Source organism: Trachurus japonicus, chromosome 7, assembly GCF_045865225.1.
Source record: "Trachurus japonicus isolate A0001 chromosome 7, Traja_1.0".
Classification (NCBI taxonomy): Eukaryota; Metazoa; Chordata; class Actinopteri; order Carangiformes; family Carangidae; genus Trachurus; species Trachurus japonicus.
In genome coordinates, this window is record NC_140913.1 from 2,300,755 (window position 1) to 2,319,903 (window position 19,149).

Here is a 19,149-nt window from a genome sequence, read left to right on the forward strand (position 1 = left end):
GAGTTGGAGGGAAATCATCTTTCCAAAATAAGAGATGATGCATTTCTTCGCAAAGTATGTTATCATAATTAATATCCTATTTTTCGTATCTAACTGAAGATGCAATGAATCATTTAACAAATACAAACTGGGGCTTAAATCAAATTTTATTTTCAGAACAGATTGTGTAAAGGAGTGAATTGATTTCCAAAGATTTTGTAGAAGGTCACACAAAGGAAAGCTTAAAAACAAACAGATAACAGAGTTGTTCCCACCACACTGCTGAGACATGTAGCTAAGCTAGTAGCACACTACAGAACTCCCTGGGCAGATACAGTATAACCTGTGTCAGTGATCAGGTGCTCAGTCAAACATTTACACCACTTGACATACCTGACATTTGAGTGTGTGGTGGTGTCAAGAGCAGAAATGGGGACTGGAGTCGACTCAAATCACTGTTTTGATGATTGTGACTTGACTTGACAAAAAATAAAAGACTTGAGACTCGACTTGGACTTGGACGTTAAAGACCCGGGACTTGACTTGACTTGAGACACGATGACTTTAATGACTTACCATAACGATGAGCCAAACATGTCCTTTTTTCTTATAATCTCCTCTCACTCAGCGCTCAACGTTCTCACACGATGTTCTGTTTTCAATTAACACACATGGCGATGGTGCTGCAACACAACTACACAGCTGTTAAATGATTGGCTGTTTGCCTGTCGCTAATAGCGTCCAGGGATGTTTCAATGTCCCACATCCATGAGTTTTTACAGTGCTGACTTGTATCATCAGAACAGACATGTCCTTTACTGAATATCAGTCATTACAATGCAAATCCAATTCATCGTCATACTTTTTAAACAGGTTGTCTTTTCACTTGATAAAGATCAGATTCTGCGGGGAGAAATGCAATAATAAGGTGACTTGACTTGACATAACCTGTGACTTGACTTGACTTGCCCAAGAGAAAATGACTTGAGACTTTCTTGAGACTTGCACATGTGTGACTTGGTCCCAGCTCTGGTCAAAAGTGGTTCTGCACATTGTTATCAGAAAACAGAGGTCAATAACAGGTGAGGTTGTGTGTGTGTGTGTGTGTGTGTGTGTGTGTGTGTGTGTATGGGGGGCACTGCTCAGGCTGCTCATTTGTTGTCATCACATGTGGACACTGGAGTTGTAACAGATAAGTCAGTTGTCAGGCTTTCTTGCAAAGTTGTTTTGTTTAAACTTCACCTGGTTGCCATCCTGTTAAAATATGGATAGCTATTAGCTAGGCATCAAAGTTATATTCTTATTTGTCATGTGGAGTCGTTATCCATCACCAGTCATCACACAGGTTGTTCTGCTTGGATTGGAGCAGCCCCTCCCTAACTGTAACCAAACAGACTCTTATTACACATGTGGATCTGCTGACTGTGGCAGCAGTGGCTGCACCAACTGTAGCCTCAGTATGAGCCTCATGCTGCTGCAGCTAGCCGCGTTAGCAGTAGCAAGTGGCACGGCACCATACAAGAGCAGAGCCAGATTTATTTGTCCGCAGTGGCAGTAAACACAACACAACACGCGGGGCGCTGATAAGTGAGCTGCAATCTCTTTGAGATCATGTGATCGACTTTCAAACAGGAAACGTTAACAGTGGCAAGAACCAGGGTGAACTAGCTGCATGAGACAGTCAGGTGTAAGGTTACAGGACTATTTACCATCAACAGTAACATGACGAACTTCTTCCTCTTCCTATGAACTACTGAGCCAGTGTGCAATCATGTCATTAATGTAACAGCACAGATCCCTCAAATGTCCATGTTTTTTTTATGGAAATGCATCAAAAGGTGATAATGAAAATAGTAACTACTGAATAAAAATACAAAACAAGTAAGTTCACAGAGGTTTACTAATTAGCTAGATACAGTATGAAAAGTGTGTAATGAAAAAGAGAAACATGTTATACTCACTTGATGAAGCAAAATGAAATGAAAGGAAAGTGTGTATTACTGCGCTGGTTTTAAAGGCTTTTGTCATCATCAGGAGGAACCGATGAGCCCAGAGCCACAGACAGGGCACAGACAGTGCAACTTTTCATAATATGACCGAGCTCATTTGTGTTTGAATTTAAAGTCAGGTGAGCAGACACCTGCAACAACAAAATTATAGGAACAAAATTCAGATTCTTACCATCTTGTCGTTTACGTTAGTATCATTTCTGATAATTAGACAGCTCAGGACATCATTATTCTAGTTCAGCATCAAGACCAGAAACACTCTGGTCAGCTGGACAGTTGATTGGACGTCCTGCTGGTGAGTGTGACGTGAACATGTTCCTCCTTCCTCTCTGTGCAGGAACAAGGTGCTGAACATCTCGTCTGGTCTGGATGAACCTGGACGCATGAACTGGGAGCTGATGCTGTGTCTGGTGGCAGTGTGGATTATGGTCTACTTCTGCGTCTGGAAGGGAGTCAAATCCACCGGGAAGGTAACATACAATCTATGTACACACACACACACACACACACACACACACACATACACAGACACACATACTGTATTGATTTCTGGTTTCTGTACAACATGAAAATCTGTCAGAGCACTTGTATTCTGGTTCCAGAATCACTGCACACAACTTCGATTTGGTCATTGATTCAAACAGGTTTAGTGTTGTGTTCATTGATCTGTGTCCAGCCACAGCACATGTCAGAGTGAACAGTACAACACAAACATGACAGTATGGCATTCCCCTGCTTCAAAGTGCTCCTCCCAAAAGTCAAGGAAAAATGTTAAATTTTTTGTTGGACAAGGTATTTTTTTATTGACAATTCAATCACTTAGCAACACAGACTTACTTACATAAATCCACCTCTGGTGAAAGTCTGAGAGACTGGAAGCTCAGCACAATAAAGTGAGATTTGCACTAAGTGTGAGGATGTCTGGCCTCAGAAACACTTGATTCACCCGCACTGTACTCATCCTGAGCTGGGTTGAGTCTTCATAGATTATTGACAATTCAATTTAAAAACATACAGATTGAATGAATGAATACAAGTCCAATAAAAATAGAAAGAACGAGAGAAAGTGAAAGAAGAAAGGCAAAAAAATTGACTAAAATAAGAAAAGTCAGGTGTTAAAAAAAAGAAAAAGTGCAGGTGAAACAACAGATTTTCTCTGATTGTACAAAATACAAGACATAACTGAATGATCCCAGAAAAGAGCAGACAAACAATGTTTGCGTGGGTTTTGTTTAAGTTAATATCTGGAGGAGTGACATGACACAACATGTGGCATAAAGTGGCCATTGACTGTTAACACCTGTCACACAAAGGATCGACATCACTGCTAATGCTAGCTAAGCTGGTTCTGGACCAGTGGAATCCACAGTCTTAAATTGTACAACTATGTGTCTGACACAGATCAAAGATGAGTCATTTTTTGAGTTGCGTTGTGCCAGGTCTCCATAACATGACTCATACAAGAAGAGGGACATGTGATGTTTACACACATGAGTCATGTTCTTTTCAGTTTGACAGTCTGTGACATATGGAAAACAGAGGAAACTGTCAAGTTATTATTACTGTTTATTGTTGTTGGTGAAAAGATGAAATACAAAAAAAAAAAAGATTTTCTGTTGTTGATGTAATTTGTGATAATAATGCTACTGTAATAGGGTTAGTCTGAGAACTATTGTGGTTGAGAAACCCCACAGTGTGTAAACAGATCTATAAGCACACACACATCCTGCAGTCAGTGCTGCACTGACTGTCAGTCTGTGAAATGAACCAGCAGCTGGGTTCATCCAGTCGATTACATAACGCTGCTGAAGGTCAGAGGTCAACCGGCAAGCTGATTGATCAGCTTGGATACAGTAATACAGTATATCAGCAGACTATTATTACTCACGTACCGGCAGCTTTTATTCCACTTTGAGCTGAAGATAATATCTTATATAGAGCTGCAATAAAACTGTTATTTTCATGATGCATTCACCTTTTAATTTTATCTTATCTTTAAATTATCTTTGAATTTATTATTGAAAATAATAAACACTGTTTAGAACTATGACATTTTTGGTATTTTGTTTTCAGATTAAAAATAACTTAATCAAATCAAATTAGTTGCTAAATAACTTTCCTTTCAGCCTTTCAATTTATAACAAGTCCTCACAAAACTGCATTGAATGAAAAACTCAATTACAAAAAAGCAATTGGCTCAGATTTATCTTTTCTTCTGATGGAGCTGAACAGTGTGTGAACAAATGTGGGGCTGTCCCTTTAAAACGACAACCTTCAAGGGAATGTAAAGAGACTATAGTGTGTGTGTGTGTGTCATTGGCTCGTGAAGATGAGACTTACACATAACGCTGTCACATGGCAGGCTAATCGTTACTATGACGACAGTGTGTGTGTGTGTGTGTGTGTATGTGTGTCTCTGTGTGTGTATTGGTGGGGAGGGGGCTCTGAGGTGGCCGTCTGTGATTGGTTGTCCAGCAGGAGGGATGCACGACTGCAGTGGGACATGACTGAGAGAAATACCCATCATGCACTGCTGCTGCTCTGCTCTGAACCTCATAACTCACAGTTTTCTGCCTGAGCGCCGGACGGTGACGGCCAGAGGACCAACTCATTAGGATTTGGTGGTCAGAGGTCAAAGGTCAAGGTCGCTGTGTCCTTATGAAATGTGTTTGTGGCAATAATTCAGGAATTCTTTCACTAATGAGACAAAATCCAACACAGATGTCTATCAGGATGAAAATGATGCTCTGCCAAAACATTATTCATGATTCCACTGTGGCTCAGGAAGAGAAGGAGAGACAGAGTGGATCTGCAGCTGGAGTGTAGTTGGAGGAGGTGAACAACCACACATCAGGAAGTGTAGTTTATTTAAAGGGATAGTTCAACATTTTGGCAAATTGGCCCATTGCCATAATCCCTATAGTCATAGCAGTAGGTTCGTTACCTTTATTTGTCGGTGCAAGCTGTTTTTAGAACGGTGGAGCAGAGCCACGAGCTGCTCAGAGCTACGCTACGGAGGCTAATGGGATTTCTTGGTTTCCCTCATTAAACTCATCAAATACACAATCTAGCAACTCCAAAACGCTCTGGTGGACAAATTGTGACCTGCACATTCACCACACTATGAGATAATAACAGAACATTACCAGACAGAGTTGTTTTAGAGGGAAATACAGAGACTGCTTGCTGAAAAACTGCCCCCGAGGGGAATGCGCATCAGCTGTTTTGCATGAATTTACCTCTAAAACAACTCTGTCTGGTAACGTTCTGTTATTATCTCATAGCGTGGTGAATGTGCAGGTCACAACTTGTCCACCAGAGCGTTGTGGAGTTGTTGGATTGTGTATTTGATGAGTTTGATGAGGGAAACCAAGAAATCTCATTAGCCTCCGTAGCGTAGCTCTGAGCAGCTCGCAGCTCTGCTCCGCCTATCTAAAAAATAGTTTGCACCGACAATTAAAGGTAACGAACCTACTGCTATGACTATAGGGATTATGGCAATGGGCCAATTTTCCAAAATGTTGAACTATCCCTTTAAGTGTTTACATTAAAGTGATAATGTAATAATGCTGTGTTTAAAGCATTTATGATCAAATCTTAAATAAACATTTACATCCGATTCATACACCTGTATAAACAGATACGTATACAGGCAGACACACACACCCAGACACACCTTCCTAGTACATTTCTCACAGTCAAGCCGTTACCTGCAGTAGTACAGTAGAAGGGACTGTTTGGTTGCTAGAGAACGCCGGTCTGTTTCCTTCCTGAGGGTTTCCTCTGAACAGAACTGTATCTGGGACAGTCAAAGTACAGAAACGACTTATTGTAGTTGGTTAAATGACTTGTGTTGAGTTTATTACTGACTCCATGACAGAAATTGTAAGCTATGTGTTCACTGATCACAATGTTATATGATTCTTTCCTCTCAAGAGTTTTCTTTGAGCTGTGTTAATGTGAATCCTCCTTCAGCACCTGGAAATACCCCGAGTGAAGTTTCACAGACTTCTCAGGAGGTCGTTTGGATATAAAGTGGAATTTTAAGACCTGTAGAATAAGACGTAGCTTTAACAGGAATGTCTGATGGATGTGTAGAGATACACAAAGCCGAACAAAGATAAGTAAACACACAAACAGAGAGACAGAGAGGGAAATAGGGGGGGAGAGAGAGAGGAATGTCTGAGAGAGATTTATATATTTTCATTGGATGAACTGCACCTTTTAAGTGCTGACTCTTCACATCCATGAACAGTGCAGACTTCCCCCCAGGTTTTATGGAATCTCTTAACCCCCTGCGTATGTGAATCATGTGTGTGTGTGTGTGTGTGTGTGTGTGTGTGTGTGTGTGTGTGTGTGTGTGTGTGTGTGTGTGTGTGTTTTGCTGTTGATTGTCAGGCTGAAAACTGAGTGTCAGGTCAGATCAGACAAGAGAGACTGAGACACACTAACAAAGAGAGAGAGAGTTTTAGTCAATGCAGAAGCTCAAGTCATGACCTAGAATCAGGACTGAATGAACTTTCTGAACCCTAGAATCAAAGCAGTGGACAAAGACTTCAACACAAGATCAATGACAGCAGAGGGACCAACACTGTTCTTTACAACCACAGGGAGAGTAAAGTATAAAGGCTTCAGTCAGATAAAACATCATAGAGACAACAATAGTGCAACAATAGTGTGCAGACGAGCAGCATCAGCAGCTGGAGCGCTTAATGAATGAACACACAATTTGTCCTGAAATAAAAAAAAGACACGTGGAGCAAAAGCTGTCTCCAACCTCTCAGGATTCCCTCCTGATCGTCATGGAAGTTCTGTCTGACAGAACATCCTGAACTTCCCTCTGGTTCTCTGATTGATTATGATGATAAACCACATTTGTACAGTGTGACCGTGACCTCCGGTGTTTACTGGCTGGTTTTGCAGCAGAGTGTGAAGAAGCTGGCAGGAGCCAGTTGAGGTGGTTTGGTCATGTGATGAGGATTCTCCTCAGGCTCCTTGCTTTGGAGCTTTTCCAGCCACTGAGAAGACCCAAGGGGAGAGCCAGAACTCAGAGGCGCTGGAAAGTCATGTCATTAGAAGGTGTGCTGCTGATTCAACTCATTAATCCACCTGCGGCCATTCTTTTTAGTGTGTAAACTCAGTGAAGTGTCTCTGTGCTTATTTACACAGATGTTGCCGGTGTTCCATGAAACATGCATAATGAAAAGCTTTGCTTATTATTCAAGATACAACTACATAACTACAGATATTTCCAAAAATCCTTGTTGAGAGTTTATACTTTCCCCTCAAAAGAAAGAAACTGGCCTCCATCAAATAAATCCCCAATATAAACAGTTCCCAACTTGACCCAACCCGTCCATGAAAATATTAGGGCTGGGACTCAATAAAAAAAATTAATCGAATTAATTAGAGGCTTTGTAATTAATTAATCGCAATTAATCGCATTTTAATCGCATATAAATATTTGACCTGAGAACAGTGAGAAGCATTTTTTTTTCACATGGATTTTAGTATACCATTGAATGACTGAATACATAAGCTTAAGCATTCAAGGTGGTACTTAACCAAGACCAACAGACTAGGGATGCAAATTATCGATTAATTCATTAATCGATATTTGATACATACAGATTAAATGGTCTTTCCTGCCAATACACTATGATGATTACTGTAGTATTTAACTAGGCTACTTAAATCACAGTAGCATAAACTGATTTGTTGAACTCAGCCTGATGTAAACATTAATAAAACTCAGTAACCAATCACACAGGCAGCTCCATGTTGTCCCTGTGTGATGTTCAGGGACAGGCATAGACTGTAAAAAGAATGGACGTAGCGTCCGTGACGTCACCCATTGGTTTGGGGGAGTCTGTTTTGTGCCGCTACTACGGGGGTTTGAGCCGCGCCATGTTGGATTCTACTTGCCATATTTGGAGCGGTGCGGCCGTTGGCCGGCCGAGGGCCCGCCCACTGGCCTCAAAGCAGCGGTCTCCGGACCTGTCACTCAACGGTTCTGCGCCCTAATTGGCCAGAACTTTAAACCTTATAATATTAAAACGGTAGAGTTTAAAAAAAACTCAGAGTGTGTGCGGGGGTAGAAACTATCGGTTGAGAGCAAAAAAATAAAATGTACCAGGCTGTAAATATGTTTTTTTAAGCTGTAAAATCGGCTATTTTAACATGGGGCTCAATTGGAGTTGCTCCCTTCTGGAGCCAGCCCCCAGAGGAAGAAGAGGGGATTGCAGTTTTTTGAACGCGGAAGTGAGCTTCACTTCTCAGACCGACAACTGCCCCCTTGGGGACAGGTCAGGACAGTCTGAAGACAGACAGCTCTGAGGGTGAAGTCCTATCACAATGAGGTGAGATGCACCTGTGACAGTGACAGGTCATAGATATAGCGCTGCAGCTGAGCAGTTAGCGCTATATAGCGCATTTAGCGTGCGCCCATGTCTGTGTGTCTATGTGCGGGCAGAGATCAGAGATGGTGTTTTAAATAGACACACATACGTAGACACACGTGAGAAAAAAAAAAAAAAAAAAAAATTGAAAAAAAAAAAAAAAAATTTTAAATAAGTGCGATTAAAATATGTTAATTTTTTTTAACGCGTTCATTTTTGTAATATAATTTATAATCTTTTTTTTTTGTTGTGTGTCACACTGCCGCAGCCGAATAAACGGGCAATTAAAAAATTGGCAGCTGTACGTTGCACACAACAACAGTAACAACAACTTAGACCTGTTTGGTTTCGGAAAATAGTTTTAAAGATTTGTTTGTTTCGACATGTCCGACCTCTTCAGCTATAGTTGTTGTACCGTGGTGCATGCTTTGTCAGAGTACATGAAACAAGCGACAAGTTCCGCATTAAAAAAAGAAAAAGTTTCATTCCACATAGGCCTGGCCTACACATTCATAAAAATAAGATTCTCTCTCTTTTTTTAAAAAAATAAAATGACATGTGGAAATTTTCACCAGACATTTTGACAAGAGGGGTTAAAAGGACTTCGGCAGATTTTACCAGTCAAAGTCCGGTAATTACCGGATAACCGGAAACTCAGACCTATCCTGAGGCTTTTATTGTGCCATAAAGATGTTTTACTTGTACAATTAGGATTTAAACCCATGATTTTATGCGAGGCTTGCCATGTCTCCTGTGAGAAGGTGAGGATTGGGTTATCATAGGGGATCACATCACTAGTTTGAATAATGAAGGCCTGAATCGGGTAGAGGTATGTAAGTTCCTTCTCTATAGACACCCACACTGGAGCTTGGTCAGCTGTCATGTATAATTTTGACAGTTGTTTGTGACAAAAAGCATAATGATACCAGGCGATGTGGAGGAGGCCCAGTCCTCCGTCCAGGATAGTGGCATAGAGTTTTGTCAGTTTGGTTTTTTACCCGCCCAAAAAAAGCTGTACACAGCTTCATTATATTTCAAAAATGCATTGTGTGACGAGCTTAACGATAACATATTACTTATGTAGTATATAACTTAATTTTATGAAATAGAGGGAGGAGATTGATTGTTGTAATACTATCCAGCCGTGGAGTGAACTTTATGTAGGATGAGTATTTGTTTGGAGGCAACAGTTGAGTGAATTTCCAGTCTCATGGTTCGATCCATGCCTCAGTGAGAGTTCAGTGATCTTTGTATTTGGGGGCTGTTGTTACAGTAATAATGCCAATTAATGTGCTAAGCTGTGATTAATAGCACCATTACAGCCCCCATTTGTCCCTTGAGCTTGTCTTGAGTGTTTATGCCATTTCTCAATGATTCATTTACTCCACACCAAACTTGTCCAAACACATCGTCATCTGTTCTTGAGTCACAAACTTCACTACAAATAGGGCACATTCTCAGACACACCCTTTACACACCCATTGCATAACAACTCCAGTCCTTTGGTTAAGGTTTTCTGAAAAATTAATGTTACAATCAAAGGTCTACTCACAAGCAAAAGATGAGTTCTGACCCACTGTTTACGCACAAATTGAATGTGTAAAAGAATGGACGAGAACCTTTTATAGAGATGATGCTTTTTGGATTGTTAAATTTTTACTGAGTTAAGACATTTACAAATCTAAACATGAACATATAAAACTAAAAAATGAAGAACAAAAAGTTACAAAGAATAAAACTTAACAATAAATGATGATAACAAACAGTAATACTAAAATAGAATTGTCTTGAATGTTTTTGCTGTTAAATAGAGATAAAGAGTGAAATAAATAAAATATGCAACATATCACATTTTATTCACATGTGATTGGGAAATCATTTTTGTGATTCATTATGCTGACCTAAATACCTCAGTGTGTGTGGCACTGAGGTAGTTGCCAAGAAGATACATGAACTTTAATTAGATAGCGGTGACTTTATACAGAAGTTGTCAGGCCCCGTTTAATGTAAAACAGGTTTACACACTACACTGTTATATATGAACATCTTATATAACTCCTGACAACAGGAAGAAGAAGAGAGAGAGGGAGAGGGAGCACAGCACTATGGAAGCTCTAAAGATCATATAAAGTAGTAATATTACACAGGCAGAAATACCTGAAGAGGCAACATGAAGAGAACGAAAATGTTACAATAACCAAATTTCAATGAAACAAAGGTATGGCTGTGGATTCAGGATGTGCAAATGACCTTTAATGTAATGATTGTAGAGGAGTGATTGACCGTATTCACCTCATGTAGCCCTGTCAACTTAAGCAGCTTCCAGCTACAATGCAGATGTGTTAGGAACCAGCTGGTGAGTCCAACCAACAACAAAGTCCCACTACCAAACCTAGCGGTCCAAGTGGAAGTTGAAACACAGGTTGGATAGCAGCATACAGTGGAGTATCATCAGTGTAGAAGTGGACATACATTTTGTGACTGGGCGCTAGCCAAGAGTTGCCACATAAAATCAGAGGACCAGGAATAAAACCCTGAGGTACTCCTTATTTCAGTGTTGTTGTAGGAAATGCACCGTGTTCTGGCAAATATATAAGACTTTAATCAGGTGAAGGACAGACAAGCCAAGTTTGTTTCCTAGTTGGTTTTGAATTGAAAGCTGTAAGAAGTCCAGTAAGACGTGCAGAAGGGAAAGGAAGGTTTGAGACCGACTGACATTTATTAATAACAGAATAAGGTGTGATTCCTTAAGTAAAGGTTTAACCAGAGAAAAAGGGTTTTGGTAGGGACTTGAGAAGGCAGGTGGTCATATCAGACAAAATGTGTTAAAGCAGAAACTATCTCATCTTTTCACAGCTTTCCTTTTTTAAGAATCAAGAAGAGTCTTGAGCGGTGAAGCTTGAGCAGCTAAGACACAGACACAGCTTCTTTTCAGCGAGTTTGTACTACAGAGTCAGAAAGAAACCCATGATTGTGCATGACTGTGTTCTCACTGTGTGTGTGTGTGTGTGTGTGTGTGTGTGTGAAAGAGAGAGAGAGAGAGATTCACCTGAGGCTCAGCTCCACATGGGAGCAGGCCTGGTGCTGAAACTCCATATTGTTTTTGTTGATTTAGATCAGGTTCATGTTTGTTTAAATTCACCCGATTCTCACAGATTGAAGTGGGTTAAAGGACCAGACCACAGTTTTACACGTCCTCACAGACACAGCTGAGGCTCCTCATGAGGTTTTACTGTGACAGTCATGATGAAGGTGACTCCAGTAGGTCCACATCAGGAGCAGGTTACCACTGAGCACACAACGCTGTGAAACCATTACTTCATGTTGTTTTCTTTTATCCATGACCGTTTAACCTCTGCAAGTTGTTTTTATTGTAACCATGACAACAAAGATCACCTAAGAACTTATTTACGTCATGATCATGATCTTCCCGTAAACCTAACAAAATTATTATTTATTATTGTTGGAACTGTGGTGATGAAAGTCCATTACGCTGCTGCTGGTGTACCCTATGTAACCGTGACAACTGAGGGCAGTTACTCCTTAACTTTTGTTAACTCATGTGACAAATTAATTTAAAAAAGTTAAAAATTTTGATGAGCCAGAGCTCCACAAGAAACAGTCAGCAAACCTGGAAATGATTAAAAACATGAATAAAAAGAAACTGAGACTGAGGTTGTGAAACTGAAAATGTTTTGTATTCTGATGTGATAAAATAAGTAGAATACTTTTTTTTTTGTTCTTCAATTATGTATTCATGTAGTTAAAGGATTTAAGTTGGATCAAAACAAGAAACCCATTCATGTGTGTGTTTGTTTTGTGTGTTTCAGATTGTGTACTTCACAGCTACGTTTCCCTACGTGGTCCTCATCATCCTGCTGGTCAGAGGAGTCACTCTCCCCGGAGCCTACGACGGCATCATGTACTACATCAAACCAGACTGGTCCAAACTGGAGGAGGCACAGGTCAGTGGGTTGAGCCGACAGCACTCTAACCTCAGACTCCTTCTCACAGTGTGATGCTGAGAACATTGGATCAAATTTTAGCTACAACTCAGAGGGCATTCATCAAACACTCACAGACTGACTCGGATTTCATTAGCTCCATCTCTCACACTGGAATAAACCTACTCCATTGCTGTAACTAAAGGCTCCTGTCAGACCAGGTTCAGGGATAAAAAACAGTCCATGATCTCAGTGACATGGCTGGTAACAGTGGATGGACTCAAGATCACAACTGTGAGACAGTAGTAAGAGAAAAAAACATCTTTACTGGCAAATGTTTCAGTACACAGGTGATCAGTCCAGGGAGAAACAAATCCGACAGGGAACAGGCAAAGGCTGGGTCCAAAAGGCAGAGCACAAGTACTGTACAACCAGGAATAAAGGCACACTAGGAAGAAATAGCTGGAACGTTTGACACTGAGGAACAAAGACGAACTGGCACAGGGAGAACATTGACTAAATACACAAGGGAGGCAGGGGTGATAGGACACAGGTGAAACAAATCAGGGCGGGGCAGATAATCATGAGGGCGTGAGGCAACAGGAAGTGGAGATCTGAAATGAGAGGATAGGTGAGTATCAAAATAAAACAGGAAGTGGAACGAACATATTAAACATGACTGAAAGGGATATTTCAACATTTTGGCAAATTTGCCTAAAGCCATAATCCCTATAGTCGTAGGAGTATAGGTTCATTACCTTTAATTATCAGTGCAAGCTGTTTTTGGACCCGCAGGGCAGAGACGTGAGCTCTGCACGGCACGCAGTATTTTTGCCTTTCCCTCATCAAATTCATCAAATACATAATCCAACAACTCCAAAACATTCTCGTGGACAAGTTCAGTTCAGTTCAATTTTATTTAGGATATAGCATGTTTAAAAACAACCATTGTTAAAAACAAACAATAAAATCTTCAAATCAATCCTAAATTTAACAGGAAGCCAGTGTAGTGAGGCTAAAACTGGTGTGATATGGTCCCTTTTTCTCTTTCCTGTTAAAAGACGGGCAGCTGAATTTTGAACGAGTTGAAGTCGGTGGAGGGATGACTGCCCCAGGCCAGCATACAGAGAGTTGCAGTAGTCTAATCTTGAAGTAATAAAAGCATGAATAACACTCTCAAAATCTCTAGAAACCAGATACGGTTTAATTCTGGCGAGGAGTCGTAGCTGAAAGAAGCTTGTTTTAACAACAGAACTGATCTGTTTGTCCAATTTGAATGTAGAGTCTAATATTACGCCAAGACTTTTAGCAGATGGCTGAATTGAGCGAGTTAAAGGGCCAAGTTGTGACCTGCACATTCACCACGCTATGAAATGATAATGGAACGTTACGAGACAGAGTTGTTTTCGAGGTAAATACGTAGCCGGAACTACATCCCAGACACGGCTGCTCGGCAGAGTGACTTCAAAATGGCAATAGGCCAATTCGCCAAAATGTTGAAATATCCCTTTAAAACGCAGAGAGACATTCAGTATAAGAAAAGTTGAGCAGTGAAATGTCACATGCTGAGCTGAGCAGCTAGGAACTCTGACTAACATGTAAAACCTGTGTCCAGGTGTGGATAGACGCTGGGACACAGATCTTCTTCTCCTACGCCATCGGGCTGGGAGCTCTGACCGCTCTGGGCAGCTACAACCGCTTCAACAACGACTGCTACAAGTATGAGACACACACTCACACACACACACACACACACACACGTCTGTCTTTCTAGATACTGTCTGTGTGGATTCTGTGATTATCTGAGCTTCATGTTCAGCCTCATTTACACTCATCTGAACTCTCCTGTCTTGCAGAGATGCCTTCGTCTTGGCTATGATCAACAGTGGAACCAGTTTCTTTGCTGGTTTCGTGGTGTTTTCTATTCTGGGTTTCATGGCTGCTGAGCAGGGAGTTGACATCTCACAGGTTGCTGAATCAGGTAAAACACACACACACACACACACACACTCTTCACATCACACATCACATCAGCTGTTTGCATGTGCACACAGACGTTTTATGTATATTGTCGGTGGGTGTGATTGTGTGTTTTTGAGAGTTGGGTTGTGGCTGCAGCTCCGTGTGGCGAGGCCATGGTGACGACCGTGTTTACGGTGTTTGTCGAAGCTGCAGCCACTGTGGGATCTGGTGACATGTTCGAGGACCGTTCGGTGAAACCAGCTTCACAGAAGGACTGACTGAACCCGGAGACTCAGTGTGTATGTGTGTGTGTGTAGTTTTATGTGTACACTCTACAGCCAACTGTACGTTTATTATTAGCTCCGAAGCACATGACGTGACATCACAAACACACGGTTATATTTAGGCTCTTCACAGAAGGTACTGTAGCGTGCTGCAGCAGGACGAGCGTCTCACTGTGGATTCACATTTCTCTCATGAATCCATTTCTGTTCCTGCTGTCTCTCGCTGTCTCTCCCTCTCTGAGCTGCAGCTCCACACCTCCATTCACAGCGACTGAGGGCTTTTTATTATTTGCCATGACTGAAATAGAAGATGCAGAACATAACACTGTTGACTGAGGCCTGAAGGAACGACACGCTGCAGAGCTCAGACTGCTTTCTTTTAAAAAGGCGTCAGTGTGTACGATTGAGAATAAATATGTGTATATGTGTACGTGTGTTTGTGTGTAATTGCAGCTGCCTCAGTGTGAGGACGTGTATCTTTTTATTTTAATCTCACTGTAAAAAAAACAAAACAAAAGCAAATCCAATTTAACCTGAATCCTGTCTGACACGTTTACAATGGCTTAAAGTATTAGCATTACAGTGTTAAGTCAAGTCAAGTCAGTTTTTATTTGGATGGCACCAGTTGGAACAGAAGTTATCTCAAGGCACTTTTCAAATGGGGCATGTTCAGCCAGACCATCTCTTTATAATAGTATTTAATTCATTGATATTTTACAGATAGCAAGCACAGTGCACGCGCGTGTGTGTGTTTGTGCAGTGTGTGTGTGTGTGTGTGTAAAGTATTAACTCTAGGATTATTTAACCAGGGCTTTTCACGTCATAACATGTGACTCATCTTTATTTCATGATGCTCAGCTCTGAAGGTGAAACAAACAGAAATGAACAGTGAACCTGCCGTAAACACGTAATGCACCTTTAATCTGTCGACTCCACTGAGGAGAGGAGAATAAAATCTGCTGCTGACAGTTTAAACCATTAGTCAATGTGTTCGTCAGGATTCGCAGTAAAGTTGATGACCACGGCTGATTGGATGAGACACCGGTCAGTCAAGACCTCTTTAAAGGCTTAAATAGCACCAGTCTATAAACCTTAAGCAAGTATAGTTATTACACATTTAATGGGATGGTTAGGTTTATATGGATAAATAATCAAACTACCGGTAGTAATGAGCTGTTTCACAACATGTTAATGAGAGAGTGAAGTGTGTGGTCACAAAGTGATTAAAAGTGAGGAAAACAAATTTGTCTCAAACTGTTTTTATTTTGTTTTAATTCACTGTTTGAATCAAATATCATGATTTTAAAGCTTTATACTGACTGGCACAATAAAACCATCCAGCAGTTAAAGGGACATTTCAACATTTTGGCAAATTCGCCTATTGCCATAATCCCTGTAGTTTTAGGAGTAGGTTCATTACCTTTAATTGTCAGTGCAAGCTGTTTGTCCACCAGAGTGTTTTGGAGTTGTTGGATTGTGTATTTCGTTTGATGAGGGAAACGTGTGTGCCAATGTTGAAATATCCCTTTAAACCAACATTGAAACTACAAATGAAGGAAAAAGATTTGAACTGACAAAGAGTAAAAAAGCCGTCAAACCAACATGAAATAGAATTTAAACTCAGTCCAGAGGAGTGTGTAATATAACAAATCCAATGTTCAGTGTTTTAAGTGATAGTTTATAATGTGTGTGTTGTGTGTCTCCGTGTGTGTGCTTCAGGTCCTGGTCTGGCCTTCATCGCATATCCAAAGGCGGTCAGTCTGATGCCGGTGGCTCCGCTCTGGGCCGCGCTCTTCTTCTTCATGCTGCTGCTGCTGGGACTGGACAGTCAGGTGATTGAAACCTTCACAGAGCTGCTGTCTAAACCACTAACCTACATGGACCGTCCACATTAAGAATATTGTTTGAATAGCAGCTGACTCTTAAGGTGTCCTTGAATGTGATGACAGTGTAACCTAGAAAGCTCAGATCATCTCTTATATTTGCACTTCTGTGACATCATGATGTTATTTCTTGTAGCATGTGAATATCCCTCAGCAGATCCATACAGTTGTGTCATTATTAGCAGTTTCAACTTCAGTTTGTGTTTTGAATGCACTCACTGTGTGTGTTTGGGCCTCTCTGCTTCCCTGCAGTTTGTCGGGGTGGAGGGTTTTGTTACTGGAATCCTGGATCTGTTTCCTGGAAAATACTACCATCGCTACAAAAGGGAGATCGCCGTGGCAATATGCTGTTTACTGTGCTTCATTATCGACCTCTCCATGGTGACGCAGGTCAGTCTCAGTCGCCTGATGTTTTTGGTTAATATAATAATAAAACTGGCAGCCAAGAGGAGTCCAGGAAGAAGTGGAACAAGAAAGTCACACTATTTTAATTTGGTGTTGAACTGACTCATCCACTGACCAAGCTGTGTCTCTCTCTGCAGGGGGGGATGTATGTCTTCCAGTTGTTTGACTACTATTCGGCCAGTGGAATGACTCTGTTGTGGCAAGCATTCTGGGAATGCATAGTAGTTGCCTGGGTCTACGGTATGCAACACACACATGCATTTCTGCACATACACAGTGTACTGTAGGTATGGCTTGGTGAGCCATACGATACTCTGTTAGTTAAGTGTCTGATCTCAAAATAAGTGTATGAATAGTTATGTAACATGATGTGACAGTAAAGGTCACAGTTCAGCCTGTCAGAATGTTTCCAGTATAGTGGAAACTCTTCACAGTGAGTCCTGTACACATGCTCTTTATATAATTTACCTATAATAATCAAGTGGTCCACTTACAGTGTTAATAACGGATGTTTATGTCCATTCAGACTAAGCCTGGAGCAGGAGAGGGTCATGTTTATGTTATCTAACTTTAAAGGAGACATGTTCCGCCCCTTTTCCACAAATTAAAATAGTTCCCAGGTGTCTTAAAGACATGTCTGTGACATGCTTTGGTTAAAATCCCCCAAGGATCAAACACCACAGCTCTTTTCATCCTCTCTAAACAGCCCTGTTCAGAACGGCTGGTTTCAGTGCCTGTCCCTTTAAATGCAAATGAACCATTGGTTGCCTCTTCTACTGGTAGAATGGTAAATGGTAAATGGACTTGCACTTATATAGCACTTTTCTAGTCTCTCAGACCACTCAAAGCGCTTTACACTGTAGGTCACATTCACCCTTTCACACACACATTCATATTCTACTGGTACCTGGTATTATGCAAATCTGAAAACTAGGGAGCCTGAAAAGTACTGATTTTTTTTGTCAATTCTCCCATTTTGGAGGCCAGAAGGCAAGAGAAACACCCAAATATATGTTAAAGAGCCTTTAAAAAGTGATATTTCCATAATATGTCCCCTTTAAATCAGTAAATAGCATGACTTTACCTGATTCCCATGTAATAATAGATGTCAATGGCCCTGAGAGAAAAAAAAATGCAGCTATTATAATGATTCAGTCCTTGTTGATTGATGGTGAATGTTTTGCAGGTGCTGACCGCTTCATGGATGATGTAGCTCGTATGATTGGCTACCGGCCTTTCCCCTGGATGAAGTGGTGCTGGTCCTATATAACTCCATGTGTCTGCATGGTAAGACTCAACAACAGCAGCGCTGCAGAGAGGATAAGAAAGCACAGCCACACCACAGCTCTCTCAGAAAACAGTTGATGTAAATAATATACCACAGGTGGACGGAGCCAGGATGTTGATAGTTTAGAGCAGGAAAAAGCTGATAGTTTAGATTAATCAGCCGATACAAAAAAACGCATTATGAGTTCTGAGTCAGCACATGAGTGACGCCACACTTTTATATCACAGTAGCACCTTTTGTCCCTTGCCGTCTCCTGTAGAAAACTTTTAAAGGTTTAGCGGGTAAGCGTTGCTTTTGAGCCTTAATTAAATCTAAATGATCTCAGGCACACGTGGTGTCACTCTGACCTTATGCGTGGAGCTCTGGACCAATCAGAGCAGATAGTTTTGCTCATGGTTTATGAAATGTCAATTCACACCAGTTCATGTTATTTCATGGCTGTATTTCAAAACTACATTTCCCATATTCACAATTCAACAAATTCAGCCCAGAGTTTCATGAAACCATGGGTCCACATAACACTGTTTGCAGCTTTAATTCCTATTGTCAGTAATAGTTGTAATGTTATACCCCCCAAAAAAAACAAAAAGGTCAAGACATTTTCCACCGTACCCTCCTTGTCTCCTCTGTAGGGCATCTTCCTGTTCCATCTGGTGAACTACAAGCCGCTGACCTACAACAACTCGTATGTGTACCCATGGTGGGGCGAGGTGATTGGCTGGTGTCTGGCCATGTCCTCCATGCTCTGCATCCCCGCCAGTCTTCTCTACAAACTCTTCAGAGCCAAGGGAACCTTCAAAGAGGTCAGCACTCCTTCACACCGCATTCATGTCATCAAATCAAACAAATATGTATTTATTCATATTATAACATAGTAATCTTTATATATATATATATATATATATATATATATATATATATATATATATATATACAGCTCTGGAAAATATTAAGAGACCACTTCAAAATGATCAGTTCCTCTGGTTTTACTATGTGT

The 19,149-nt window shown here is 40.9% G+C and overlaps 1 protein-coding gene across 2 annotated transcripts in view; it reads left to right on the forward strand.

Moving 5' to 3' along the window:
• Positions 1–19,149, forward strand: part of slc6a8 (solute carrier family 6 member 8) — a 43,885-nt gene that overhangs the window by 22,990 nt on the left and 1,746 nt on the right. For both annotated transcript variants that reach the window (XR_015036127.1, XM_085780799.1), the window contains exons 4-12: positions 2,326–2,458; positions 12,217–12,351; positions 13,946–14,049; positions 14,187–14,311; positions 16,296–16,408; positions 16,712–16,849; positions 17,002–17,104; positions 18,051–18,151; positions 18,785–18,955. Coding sequence is in view for 1 of the 2 variants with exons in the window: in XM_085780799.1 (XP_085636925.1) it covers positions 2,326–2,458; positions 12,217–12,351; positions 13,946–14,049; positions 14,187–14,311; positions 16,296–16,408; positions 16,712–16,849; positions 17,002–17,104; positions 18,051–18,151; positions 18,785–18,955 (1,123 nt within the window). In the remaining variant the exon portion in view is untranslated. The remainder of the gene's footprint in view (positions 1–2,325; positions 2,459–12,216; positions 12,352–13,945; positions 14,050–14,186; positions 14,312–16,295; positions 16,409–16,711; positions 16,850–17,001; positions 17,105–18,050; positions 18,152–18,784; positions 18,956–19,149) is intronic.